Source organism: Uloborus diversus, chromosome 6, assembly GCF_026930045.1.
Source record: "Uloborus diversus isolate 005 chromosome 6, Udiv.v.3.1, whole genome shotgun sequence".
Classification (NCBI taxonomy): domain Eukaryota; kingdom Metazoa; phylum Arthropoda; class Arachnida; order Araneae; family Uloboridae; genus Uloborus; species Uloborus diversus.
The window spans coordinates 167,004,581-167,019,563 of record NC_072736.1 but is presented as its reverse complement, the minus strand read 5'-3'; the positions used below and the strand labels follow the sequence as shown (position 1 = coordinate 167,019,563).

The 14,983-nt window shown below is 31.6% G+C and overlaps 2 protein-coding genes across 2 annotated transcripts in view; one reads left to right on the top strand and one right to left on the bottom strand.

Moving 5' to 3' along the window:
• LOC129225059 (guanine nucleotide exchange factor subunit RIC1-like) overlaps positions 1-9,143 on the bottom strand; it is a 112,133-nt gene extending 102,990 nt beyond the window's left edge. The window contains 2 exon segments of the mRNA XM_054859605.1: positions 2,727-2,834; positions 9,006-9,143. Of these exon segments, the coding sequence (XP_054715580.1) occupies positions 2,727-2,834; positions 9,006-9,143 (246 nt within the window).
• Positions 9,144-9,464: 321 nt separating this feature from the next.
• LOC129224010 (protein mago nashi homolog) overlaps positions 9,465-14,983 on the top strand; it is a 22,695-nt gene continuing 17,176 nt past the window's right edge. Inside the window, exon 1 of the mRNA XM_054858405.1 lies at positions 9,465-9,598. Within this exon, the coding sequence (XP_054714380.1) occupies positions 9,508-9,598 (91 nt within the window). The 5' untranslated portion in view covers positions 9,465-9,507. The remainder of the gene's footprint in view (positions 9,599-14,983) is intronic.

Genomic DNA, 14,983 nt, shown 5'->3' with positions numbered 1-14,983 from the left:
TCATGTTCCAAAAGAACATCTTTCCAAAAAAATATTTGACACCCTAACAAGAATTATTCTAAAATGTTTCAAAAAAATTTAAGTCCCTAACTCTCATGGCGAAATCCTAAAAGCCATCTCCTCAGTGCAGGACGTCGCTTCAACAGCGAACGATCCTCTTAAAAATACGACTATCGTCAGTCGAAAATGAGAAACGCGAGCAGAAGAGTGATTTCCTTCTCATTCCATCTGCTTATATCCTACCCCGCACTCAATGCAGGTCACTCTGGATATGCTTACGTAAGAGCCCATCTGGATCTTTCCAGAACATTCGATTTGCCGCGGAGCCATCGGGAGATTACATCACACCTCTGCTCGTGCTCTGACGTCACATCCAGGCCCGTGTCCAGATTTTCATAAAGGGAGGGGTTTTAATCTTACCTGGGGGGGGGGGGGAATTCAATCCCTCACAACCTTTAGTTTTACTACAAATTGTCGATCCCAGTATGGCGTTTATGCACCTGTAAGTCCTGATGTACCCCCCCCCCTCCCCTAGAAGAATAATTCTGGCTGCTCAAGTGACCAAAGAATTCCTTCATTTTACAGGTTCACTTTTATCAAACCTTGTTTGTTTGTTTCTTTTTAATTAAATCTGTTAACTATGCGGTTTATTGCAACAAGTGTTTAAAACTCTCCACGAATTCTTTTTATGTAAGAGAATGCATATCAGATTTTATGTTCTGAAATAATGCTTAGAACGAGCTTATTGTAGATGCGAGTTACATTACTAAACACCATCGCTAATACATCTTCACAGCTGCAACACATGCCAAATTCATCATTACCTCCTTACAATAAGCAATATTAATGCTTTGTATTGGTAGATAATTCAACGGTTCTACCACCACAGTTTTTCCAAAATATTATTTCAGTCGGCAAAGTTTTAACATTTGAATGTTATGCAAAATTTTTTAAGTTATAAGAGAAAGAAATGCAAGCGTTTAGGTCCAACCGAGTTGAATTAGAGGGGAAAAAAATACAGAATTACTGAGTTAAAATAACAGAAAAACTTCAGAGAGAAAGGGGGCGGAGAACGTTAAACTCAGGCTTTCACATTAAAGTTAATTTAAGTCGATCGTTTTCTTCATTTGACATATTTTTTTTTTCAATGGGAGGGGTTTAACCCCTAAAACCCTCCCCTTGGACACGGCTCCGGTCACATCCTTCTTCCTGACGAAACACGTTGTTCGAAGTCGTTCCGATGTTTACACGTTGATTCTCCGATACGCGATTTGAAACAAGAGTCCTTTAAGGGACAAGATTTAACTGCCTTTTCATTATTAAAGAAATACAAGTGAGTAAAAACATTTACACTTAGTTTACACTTAGCTTTTAAAATGAATTGGTGAGAATATCTCTCAAATAGACATTTTGTGGCTATCACGAAACATTTATTATTGCCAAAGAAAAAACATCCGCTTCATTCGCAAAAGGGCTGGGTTCAGTACCGTGGTCGCTTGGCACGTTAGGCACTTAGCAGTTCCGTCTAGGATTATTTTTTTAAGGCAACTGTTAATGTAATTCATTGTTTTGAATGAAAAGAAGCTTTTGATTTGTTTTTATACGAGTGAAATGTACGACATTTTCTTTTTTTCTTTTTCTGACAACGATTTTTGAATGTTCCACTGGATGTTTTTTTTTCCCGTTAGACAGATGGATTATGATAGCGTGGTTGCTGGGCGAGTTTGGCGATAAACAATAGAGTTGCGGAGCTATTTTTACATTTGAAAGATATTATTTGATGTCTTTCTTTGTTTATTTGGCGAAATATTTTAATTTGCGGTAAAAACCGCTTCATTCGCCAAATAGAGTTTTAAAGCAACTGTAAAATCTAATTTAATGATTCGATGAAAAGTTTTAAATTCCAAAGAAACTTTAATAGGTTTTTTTTTTTTTTTGAAAAGGTGTGTATGCATTTTATACAAAGAAAAATGATCATTTCACATCAAAGGGGGAGGGGGTGTCAATTTTTTTTATTCAACGGACTTCCATTAAATTTTTACCACGTGCATCGCTGTGCGGGTACTGATAGTAACTCATAAAGATAAACTGTGGAAGTTTTTTTTCACACACAAATGTTTGAAGTGTGCGCCTTTCATAACACGACACCAATTTACAACATACATTTTGGAGTGCTTCACTGTCAATTTTTCATCATGTAATGCTACACATATGCAAACTTTCAGTTCCTGCAATGTTGTAGGTAATGGTGGTGTATAAGCAGTCTTTGATGAAACGTCATAAAAAAATCACACAGAGTTAGGTTTTAGGATCTAGCTGGCCAACGCATAAATGGTAAATCATTATCACCTACACGGCCAATCCAGAGTTGCAGAATGTCAGAGGCGCAGCGAAGTAAGAGGTATGGGGGTAAAAACTCCTCTCAGAGGTCTTGGTTTTAACATTGCTGCCAATCTTAATACAGTAAGAAGGGCTGTTGTGTCCAAAAAAAAAAGAAAAAACCAAAAAGTTTTTGAATTATAAATTTTTAAAACCTGGATACTCTTTTATGCTAACCCAGTATAACATTTTTAATATAAATGCTAACATTTTATTTTATTCAGAAGAAAAGATAGAAAACAAATATGCTCTTCACCTCAAAAGCATTCAGTAAAGTACTAACAGAAATGTTTAATTTTTAATCAGAATAAAGATGAGAGTGCAACTGACATTTTAACAATACTTACAGAAACAACAATCATTAATGAATCTGGTTTCCATTCAGCTAATTGGTTTACTCCTATGGACTCGAGAGATTCTTTGCTCCTTTTGTAGCACGTGACTTCTACACAAGGCTAAAAATAATTTCAAAGAATCTTAGCATTAAAAACTCAAAAGGGAGCACTTTAGATTCACTCAACGAACAAGAAAGGGAAAATCAAACATATGCATTCAAAACAAGACACCTTAATGCATGGCAACAGCTCATCATCAAGATTAGCATCATCAGTATGTGTAAATATATCAAGTCATTGCTGAGCATTAAAAGTTATATTAAATGCGAAATAAGAACAAGAGGAGCAAACGTTGCAGAAACGTAAACTGCAGAGGAAATTTTTCTATTTTGAGTATGGCAGAAATTAGTCGCCAACCCAAGCAGGGGCAAATCCAGGATTTTTTCTCACTACCTATTTTTGTGAAAATATTGTATCAATATTCTATTTTTGTGAAAGGTTTTTTTTTTATCAGCATTGATTTTGGGATCTTTTAGAAGCACATTCTAATTTTTGTCTCAGAAAATTAGAGCAATTTAAACGTTAGTTTGAAAAGTGCAAATGTCATTAGCTAATATTTCCAACTTTTTTTTTTTGGGGGGGGGGGGTAGGGAAAATATCATTGTATCTCAGCTCAATAAGCTTTGTAGGGTCATTCCGTGTCAAATCAACACACTTTTAATTAAAATTTTACCTCACCCCCTCAGATTTTGATAAAATTTGGCACACATATAGTGGGCACTAAGAATAACAAAAATACAAAATTTCAAATTTTTATCTTGAATAGTTTTTTGTGTACGGCCTTGTAAAGTTTTCAAAAAATCGTGAAAAAACTACAAACAAGCAATTTTCAAATTGCTCTAAAAGCTGTCAAAATTGAGTTAGAGAGGTGGGACCGGTGTTATTTTGTAGCTTTTTTAATGCTCTTTTAAGAGATATGCAACATGTCCTATGTAGTAGTAAAAAAATTTTTTTTTGGTGCAAATCAAATTTTTTATTTTGATTTTTTTCAAAAAGTACCACTTTTAAAATTTTCAAAAAAATTCTATAAATAGACAGTACTTTCATAAACTGCCATGCAAAGTTTTATGATGGGATGGTAATGGGAACTATGTCAAAAAAAAATTATTACTACTGACTCCTATTTTTCATAAATATCAGATTTTGACATAATTATTTTATTGTAGCAAAATATTTTGTAGTGAATGCTTTCATGACAAATATGAATGCATTGTACTTTAAATTCTTCTTATAAAAATATTTGTAAAAATTAAGGCAAATAAAGCACCAAAATTTAAATAAAATTATATCAATTTATGCTGTATGAAAAGTTGATAAATTTACAATAAATATTGTTGTGGCTAAATAGTTTGATAAGCAAGTATTATTTAAAAAAAACTTTTCCCTTCCATTCACTTGATCCAGTATCTGCAGATCTAGCAAGTTGGTACCTTTCTGTGCAAGTTAAAACAAACACCAAGTCTGCCACATGCCCCCCCCCCCCCCCCATGTGGCAGTCTGGTATTTCTTCTAACTTGCTTAAGCCAGACTCTCCACAAGCATTCATTCAGTGACTAGAGACCTTGCTAACAAGTAGTGTTTTAAATTTTATTACTGTCTTAAGTTACCCATTCCATAATGTAAAATAGTTGTGATACCTCACATAAAAGAATTATTACTTTGAACTTCAGTATTTCTCATGTGTTAGCGAATTTAATCTATGATTAAAACTTGTAGTTAAAAGGCAAGTTTTAAGAATTTTTTTAGAAAATATGGAAACTAGTGAAAAATGCAGTACTGTGGTAAGAGTTCAGTGTTGTAATCCATTGAAGAAAACAAATCATCGTGTTCGAGATAGAAAAAAACTGAGAAATGTCACATCTAACATAACTTATCATGTATTCACCAAACAACAAAAGTATGTTCAACTTGTATTGTAGATTTCTAAAACATCATTATGTTATACAGAACTAGCAGTTTTGCCCCAAATCCACAGTTTATATATAGTCTAGAAATATAGGTTTTATGAATTCATTATGAGCACAGAGTGTTTATTTCATAAACAATTTAATGTATATTATATATAGGGTATATATAGTTTTATGTCAAACCTCTCTTATGGTGTGTCGAACGTCCCTCAAGTGGGGAGGTTTGACCCAGTTTGAACACTCTTGAAAAATCTTTAATAAAGAAAATAATTTTTAACTTAAATAAATAACAGCAATGTAAAAAGTTGCTTGGATGTATTTCCTTTCAAAAAAAGTCAACCAGGAATTTTTTTAATTCAAACTTAAAAAAAAAAAAAAAAAAAAAAACTTAGTAAAAAGTGGGTCAAACCTCCCAGTTTCCCCTACTCAAGTGATTTTTCATAAAATCTTATATCACTACATTAAAATTATTATTATTTGGTCAAAACTGTTTTTATGAAAATTTTATTGTAAATATTTATTGTATTTGTATTTCATACAGCATAAATTGATATAATTTTAAATTTTGGTATTTTATTTGCCTTAATTTTTACTAATATTTTTATAAGAAGAATTTAAAGTACAATACATTCATATCTGTCATGAAAGCATTTACTACAATATATTTTACTACAATAAAATAATTATTATTTGGTCAAAATCTGGTATTCAAGAAAAATAGGGGTCAGTAATATATTTTTTTGGCATAGATCCCATTACCATCCCATCATAAAACTTTGCATGGCAGTTTATGAAAGTACTGTCTATTTATAGAATTTTTTTGAAAATTTTAAAAGTGGTACTTTTTGAAAAAAATCAAAATCAAAAATTTGATTTGCACCAAAAAAAACTTTTTTTACTACTACATAGGACATGTTGCATATCTCTTAAAAGAGCATTAAAAAAGCTACAAAATAACACCGGTCCCACCTCTCTAACTCAATTTTGACAGCTTTTAGAGCAATTTGAAAATTGCTTGTTTGTAGTTTTTTCACGATTTTTTGAAAACTTTACAAGGCCGTACACAAAAAACTATTCAAGATAAAAATTTGAAATTTTGTATTTTTGTTATTCTTAGTGCCCACTATATGTGTGCCAAATTTTATCAAAATCTGAGGGGGTGAGGTAAAATGGGTGTGTTGAGTTGACATGGAATGACCCTGTACTGCATACAATTCAGGAAATCATTAACCCCTAAAACTGGTGCTAAAAGATTGCTTAAAAGCAATTTGACGAAAAACAGTGAACTTGAGTTTAATACTATGAAAAAGTTTTTACCTAAGTGATTGTTCATATAAACCATCTTTGCATTTTATTTTATGAGTAAACTATGTTTTAAACAGAAAAACATGTTTTCTATTTTAAAACTCAGGTTTTTGTGAAACTTTCGTTTTTACTTTCTTCTATATCTAATATATAGAAGAAAGTATTGGATTCGTGCAAATTTTCGAATTTCGAATTTTGACGGATTCGAACGTTTTGAGGTGTGCTGAGTCCATTTCGACCATTTTTGGAAAATGTCTGTCTGTCTGTGTGTGTGTGTGTATGTGTGTGTGTATGTATGTATGTGTGTGTGTATGTATGTGTGTCACGTCTGTGTGTGACCAGTTTTTTGTGGCCGCTCTACAACAAAAACTACCGCATGAAATCGAACGAAATTTAGTACACATATGGGCCCCTATGTGAACTTGTGCCCATTAGTTTTTGGCGCGAATTCCTCCAAGGGGGGTGGAGCAATGGGACGTTTTTCGAGTTACGCGTGCTTGCTATTCCTCAGGAAGTTACTGGCGGAATCAAACAAAATTTGGTCCATATGTTGGTATTAACAGGAACAGGTGCTGATTCAATTTTGGTGTCAATAACTCAAACAAGGGTTGAGCTATAGAACGTTTTTTGTCGTCAATTGTGACTGCTGTATCTCAAGAAATAATGAACGGAATGAAAGAAAAATTTATCGGCAAGTAGCCCTTAGTGGGTATAAGAACTGATTTTATTTTTGTGTCAACAGCTAAAAAGGGGGCAGCGCAATCACCCGTTCTTTTTTTCCATTTTGAGTGCCCTATCTCAAGAAGTAATGCTACGTTCTGGTTGAAATTTGGAATATATGTGAATCCATATGTAAACAGGCTTTGGTTCTATTTTGACGCCGATCGCTCCAAGAGGTGTTGATTTTTTTTTTTTTTTTTGCGAATAAAAATATTTTTATTAATGCAACAATAAGAAAGACAAATCGTAATAGATTGTCGTCTGCGTATTTCTCGTGATTTTAATTGTATGGAAGTGATAGGAAATATTATCTCAATGATTTAAAATTTTTAACTGTTGCCATCTTATGTTTGTTAACAAATAAAATATTTGTAATTCATTCAAGCAAGGCTTTTAAAATAACTTTCAATTTTCGCTCTTTGCTTTGCTTTTACAATAATTCAGACATTGGGATAGTCGTCAAGTTTTTGCATGTGTCATTTTGTTTTCGTTGGGAATATTGCTTCCTCGTCAAGCATGGGGAGGGATCAGAAAAAAAAAATATATAGAAGAAAGTTTCGTGATGGCCACAACATACTAGTTTTAATATTGTTTTTAGAATGTGTCGGTTTTCAAAGTTAGTTTTGTGAAGCTGCTGATTTTATAACTTAATTTTTGTGAAAGTATCGATTTTGTAATTAGATTTTTGTGAAAGTACCGAAAAACAGTAGTAAAATCAACCTGTATTGGGCCCTGCCAAGTGACATACCTAAAACGCAGTGGTTTCCAATCTTATGAACCTTGCGACTCTTTTTGGATAATTAAATTTTTCATGGCCCATCAAAGTGCTCCTGAAGCACAATTATCGTAAAAATCAGGTAACTATAGCTAGTTAATTTTCGCATATATTTCGACAAGTTCAAAATTCTTGACCTCAGCTGAATTTCCAATTTACCATTCATTTATGAAACGTACGATTGTTGGAAAATCAATGTTATTAAAAAGTAACACAAAACACATTTACCGTATACTCGCATATAAGTCGATCTTGCCTATAAGTCGACCCCAACTATTTCAGGAAGAAAACCAGGGAAAAAATCGAAAAACCGCATATAAGTCAAGTCCCTACTTTCTGAAAAAAATCGGGCGCGTTTTGCCGCTAATTTTAAATTTTAACATTATAAAAAGGAGGAAAATAAAATGTAATGAACCAATTTTTAATCTTTCGCACAAAAAGGGTTCACTTCTGCAATCGGAATTTTTGTAAAGGGTTTGATTTTGCTGTTACAATTTTTGTTACTTGTGTTGCTTTTATTTTTATATAATATCAATAAAAAGTTTTATGCTGTAGCCATATTAGCTTATTTTTAAAAAATGAGCATTAAGTAGTGGTAATTGGGAAAATTCGCAAATATGGCGATTTTCGCACTTTTGCGTAGTTGCCCGTTTACTGTAATTATTTAGACTTTATTACGGTCAGACCATGTAAAGTCATAGCAGAATGTGTAAGACAACTTTAGCATCACTTAAAAGAGTTGGACAAAAATCGGGAAAATATTAATGTTTTCAAGTGTTTTTTTTTTCTAAGAATAGTTGACCCTAACTTTAAAACTCATTTTTGCACTAAATTTTTTGACTTATACGCTAGTACACACAGTAACTATTATTACCGCAAGAACTTGATTACAACTTTCTGAACAAAAATTTTAACAACATACACTATTAATAGAGTACTCATCATTACAAAAGGAAATAAAAATGATGCTATTTTGTTTCTTATGTAATGGTTTTACATTTTGTATAATATTATGTATTTTAAAAGTAGGAATAATGTTTGAAGTAATGTGCATACGAAATGTCTCACAACCCCATTTGGGGCAACCCACAGGTTAGAAAATTTTACAGTAAGCAAATATTTCTGACACAGCAGGTTTTATAACTTTTGACCACATCACAAAACGAGATTTATCACTATTAATAGCAACAAACAATAAGACATTAAAGAAAAAGATAGGCATCAAGTTTATAGCTAAATTCTCATCATTAATATTTCATCAAAAGCTAAAGTCTGCTGCACATTGTTCCTGAATGTTTAGTTATGGCTGAGGGGCTACAGAACACTTTCGGCTTCAGGAGTTTATTAGCGATATAACAGCTCTTTAAGATAAATTTCAATTCAATATATGAAGTTTGACAGCCATAGTTCATTAAATTACTAATGCTAAAATTTAGAATGTAAAGCCCTTCTACACAAATTACATTGCTTCAGAGTACAAATAAATTGCATTTAGAGTACAAATTATTTGTTAAATTCACATACCCTGATGTACCAAATACTAATACTGTCTTCTGTTAAAACCCCAAACAGAGATCGATCTCTATTGCAAAACACAGATTTCGGTGATGAATTAGAATTTCTAAGTTCTAAATATTTTGGCCAACCAATGGGAAAATACATATTTACAAATTTATACAGAACGTCACCAACAAGAAATAATTTGATTGTCCGAATTTTAATTCAATCATCGCTACCCGACAGCTGCCATGTTGTAAACATGGATCAAGCATAAATACATCTAAACTTCTTGCAGTAGCTATTTATTTTCATAGCGCATTGTATAAATACTTATGATGGAATACATTGCTTGTGCTAATCACTTTTAATTCAGATAATTATATTCAGGCATTTTACAAACTAAAAATTTTACAAATAGATCGAGAATATTGTTTACGAATATTAATTTTTGTCTTCACTGTAACCGGTAGATCGCAGCAAGCATACGGCCTGCAAATTCATATTTTTGTGCAAAAACAGCCGGAAAATGTCATCTTCAGAGTTTTATTTGCGATATTATGTTGGTCACAAAGGAAAATTTGGACACGAATTCTTAGAATTTGAATTCCGACCTGATGGTAAACAGTTGTAGCATTTATTTGAAGCTTTTTTCTATGCACTTATACAGTCATGTAATGATGCATCCTAAATGCTCCCACTTCGCATGTCCGAATTTGATTTATACTTGGAGAATCTAAGCAATTGAATGACAATCATTTTTTACCTCTTCTGGTTCACTTCAAAAGAATAATTAGAAGTTCATTGGGCTTATTCTGTTCTGGAGGAAAAACTAATACTTTCACCAGTCCCAATTAAAATTAATTTATTTTCTTGCATTTGCATTTTGGTATTTGTTGTTAATTAAAACCAACACGAAATAAAGACGGGAAAATTGTAAATTAATATAGAAATAAAAAATAAAGGGGGGGGGGGTGAGAGGAGCTTATCTTGGGGTCATTCCATGTCAGTTCAACCACACCCCAACACCCACCATCTCAGATTTCAATGAAACTTTGTATACTTCTATGTTTCATAGTCCTATGTAACCTCCTAAAGTATTTCTTCTCTATTTAAAATTGTTTTTATTTTATGACCCTTCAAAGTTTTGAGATTTTGCGTTAGTTGTCATTCACAGTTCTCTCAGAATGAACTGCAGCTGTTTGCAAAAAAAATTATTTCTCAACAACTAAAGATAAAAAGTTTTTGAAAATTTTCACATTATACATTAAGACTTCAAGCATTTTAGAAAAAAATGTATCAAAGATCTGAATTTATATTCAGCAACTGAAAAAAATTAACAAACTGAAAATTTTAAAATTTTTTCAATAAAAAAATGATTTTCAAAATTTTAATTTTTTGGCATGAGGGTCTAAATTAAAATAATTTATATATTTTTTTAAATGATCAGTAACATGTGTGCTAACATATAAAATGAGAATCTTTAGGGGACTTTGAGGGATTCTGCTCCCTTACCCCCCTTATTTTGATAAAAGAAAAAAATTGGATCACAATCTTACAAACTTAGCTAATTACTAATAGCATCAAAAAAAATTTGAATAATGACATACATTGGTGTTTGAACCCAAATTTAAACATTTTAATGCTCAAGATTTTTTTGAATTGAAAGTAGTTAATTAAATAAATTAATAATAAACAATAAAAACAGGTTATCGCGAAATTCGAAATTTTCCTACAACAATTTATGCTTACTAAAAATTATTGTTTAGTATGCATTAAGACAACATAGAAATTAAAAGAGAAATCATCTAATTCTAATTTATAACTAGGCAATTAATACAAAGTATCACAAATCCTATAAATACCAGCTCATAGTTCTTAAATTCCTTCTACCTTATGTCTGTTTTCCTACTAAGAAGATTAGAAAATATGTATGTCATTCTAATTATTGTGTTGTGTGTAATCAGATCTAGGCCAAATACAAGTAAAAATTTGATATCTGTCCAGTAATGATTTCTCTAACCAACTGGGCAAAGAACAGACTAAAAGACAAATTCGAAGCTAGACACTTCTAGTTCGCAGAGCTTTTAACTTGTTTCATTAATCTAATGCAATATCAAACTGAAACATGGATTTGTTTTCCGCTTATCAAACAGATTAGCCCAGAAAAGTTCAATTTCCCGTGCCCCCTCCAAAAGATTTTTCTGTATCCGCCCCTGAATTGCGGTATGTTGTTTAAAGCCACTTTTTATTTTATACAAATGATTTATAAACATTATACTCTAAATATTCCTGTTTAAATACAGTGAAACTTCAGTAACTGGACACACTGATAACCCCTGTAACTGGACATTTATTTTTCTTCGGGTTGGCCCAATGCCAAATTCAATGACTGAAAATCTATCTAGCTTGACACACATTTGCGAGAACCCCCTATCAGTCCACACCCTTGCTATTCTAGTTCAATTTTTGCTACCAACATTCTTTCATATTAACTTTTTCTCAGAGTTTTAGGAAATCTCTTTTAGAGAATTCTATCTTTTATCCAGGGGAGTAAGCAACCACTCTGTGCTGTTAGTGCAATTCTAAAAGGATAGGATAAAATATACCAAACTGTAGAGAAAGAAGGGATCATTATACCTGTATTCTAAATAAGTGTGAGCAGGACTTTTTACCTTTAACAGACATGACTAACAAGAAGCTTTTATCTCTTTTCAACAATTATGTATTTATGCTTCACAATATATTCAAATATATTATTGATTTTACTATATACTTTTCAAAGAAAGAAAATGAAAAGAATAGAAAATTCCTTTACTGGAATTAGTTTTCATAATGTGAATATTAAGCATCAGTAAGTAAGTTGTACACACAGAAACTCTTAAGGAATTAAAATTTTAGAACCCCAGTAAGTTGACGTCCACTTAAGTCGAAATTTTTTCATGTTTCATTGGTTTGTTGAGTTATGGAGGTTCCGTTGTAGTTTGAATTAGCACATTTTATATTAATTTCTTTTCTCTATTCTATTTATGGCACTTAATTGCATTGCACTAGTGTACACTCCCAAAAGCAGTTGAGGAAAAGATGCAAGTTATGTGGGGGGGGGGGGGGGGAATCCGGACAAATATTGTTTTTTCCCTTGCAAATACTAATTTAGTTTCTTATTCTCATTAAAAAATATACAAAAATCCATTGAATATGAGAGATGCAATTTATTTCCTCATTTGCTATGAAGGGAGGGGGGAAGGTAATTTACTTTATTTAGAACATATTATTACTAAGCAATCAAGCTATTAACTTTTAAGGGGTGTTAACTATTTTCAAGAAATGAAAAGGATGAATTTGTTGCTGTACAGCAGTAACACTAAAATGAAAAACAGTTCCACTATACTTAAAATACAACGCTAGCTCAGTTATTCCATCTGAGGACTGCAGTTTCGTGCTTTTTAGCACTCATCAGCCCGGAATAGGAATCACATGAGCTGGAGGCGAAAAATCTCTTAAGGGAGCCAAGAGAGCCAAACAAACTGGTAGCTAATACAGAATTAGCAAGCCAGGAGAATTAGGGCAGTAACTTACTACAAAATACAGTTCCACTATAGCAATTTTTCTCAAACATAAGGGTTTAGGTGGGAGGGGGGGGGAGGATCCTGAAAGTGCTAGAAACTGCATGATTATAAATTGGTGTTAAGAGTTAATTTTTGTTTTTCGTTGTCTTAACTAAAATGCAGTAATCTGTATGCAGATATTATTGTCTGTAACTTTTAAATTTCATGATATCTTATTTTCAGAATGTCTATATTTTAAACAATTTTTAACTATTTCAAATTTAAAAAAAAAGCTTAAATATTAAATTTATATGTCTGACTTCAATATTAAACACACTTTATATATATTTTTTTAAAAAAATAATTGTTGGGAACTCTGTTTTCAAAGACATAGAAGATCTTTTCTCTGATGCTTTCGTTTTTTCTGAAGAGGGGGGGGGGCAGAATCCCTAAAAGACCCATAACTTTTTTCATAGGGGAAGTTAGTACTCATACTCATGATCATTTTTTATTGTTAAATATGATTTTTAAAACTGACCCTGATGTTAAAAATTTGACAATGGCTTTTTTCACCAAAAAAAAATCAAAATTTTTCTTTTTCCAATTTTTTTAAAAATTCTTAGTATAAACCAAGATTATTATAATATTTTTAATAAAAATATTCAAAATCTTAGCATTTTTTATGAAAATTTTTAAAAAGGTAAGTTTATTAGTTGCTAAGAAACAATTTTTTCCCATTAAACAACAGTTCAGTTTGAATGTCTTAAAAATGACAAAAAATGCAAAATCAAAAAATTTGATAAGTCTATAATATCAGAATACATTGAGATTGAAAGAAAAAAAACTAAGGGGTTGCTTTTTACCACAAAATAAGGAAGTATACCAAGTTTCATCAAAATCTGAGGTGGTACATGTTAAAATCACATTTTTACGGTAGATTTGGGGTGGAACTACCCCATATTTTAAGTTATTTCAAATGAAAAAGAAGCTTAGATTTTTTTTACATTTGAGTCCAATGTTCAACACACTGTATATTTGAATTTTTGTCGTAATTGCTGACAATTCGGTTTTTAAGAATATGGAAGAGATTGTATGATGTTTCCTGCTTTTTTTTCAGAATGGGGGGGAGGGGGCAGAATCCCTCAAAGTCCCCTAATGTTTTTTATTGGATAAGTTAAAATACATATTCATGATCATTTTTTTAAAAAATTATGATTTTTAAAGCTGACCCTCTTGTTGAAATTCAGAATTATGTCAGCACCTTTTTTTGACAAAAAAAATTTAAAATTTTCACTTTTCTAATTTTTTAAAAATTTCTTATGTAAACTTAAAACTATTAAGATATTTTTTATCAACATGTTCAAAGTCTTTACATTTTATGCAAAAATTTTCAGAAAGATTATAGCATTACTTACCAAGAAACAATTTTTTTTAATAAACAACATCTTCTCAGTTTGAGTGTCTCAAAAATGATAAAAAATGCAAAATCGCCGAATTTCAAAAGGCTATAAAATCAAAACGAATTGATATTGAAAGAAAAAAAATTAGGGGGTTGCTTATAACCATAAAGGGATGAAGTATACCAAGTTTTATCAAATTCCGAGACGGTGGGTGTTAAAATCCCATTTTTGTGGTTGATTTGACGTGGAATGACCCCTTGATGACAAGAAAGGATGAGGGCAGTTCTATTTCAGCTGTGTCAGAAGAGCCGTTTTTCCTTTTCTTTTTGGTTTAAACAACGTAAAAAAAAGGCGGTTTTATTTGTAAAATTATTTAAAATTTTTGTTTTGATTCAAAGTTAAATAAGACAATGGATACTAGTCTATTAGGAGCACTAAACTGCCTGAAATTTTAATGAACATAACTATTTTTCACAAAACTTGTAACATGCACAGATAGATAGTGGTGCATGTTGGGTGCGAAAGATTTGCTGTCGATATATGCGCCGCCTGATGATTGTGAATAAATGTCATTATTAAACATCAGTTGTCTTCAAAATAGGAAGATAAGTTGATGAAAAAAGTTTAACCTTTTGCTTTCATGGATATGTAATTGAAAGCAAAAGGCAGTGTCTTACTAAAAATTTTGTATAACCCACTATTGTTTTTCGTAACTGCAAATACTTTCCTATCTTACTGTGGTAACATGTGTTCAGTTTATTGAAAGATAGTAATATATTTCTATTTATTTTGAAAACCATTTTGTGTGCATGAGACCATGAAAAAAGTATATAATGTGCTGTTTGTACTGTTGGCACATTTAAAAAAAATAAATCACATATTTCATGTGTATGTTGTCAAATATGAACTGGTAGAAAAACCCCTTTTGGAACATGCATAGTTTTTTCTTGCATAGGGTGTAAAGTTAACTGTTTATTTAAATCATGAATAGTGGCTGAGTTACTTATTTTCATTTCGAAATTTATCATTTCCTATATTCATGTGTAATAGCCAAAAC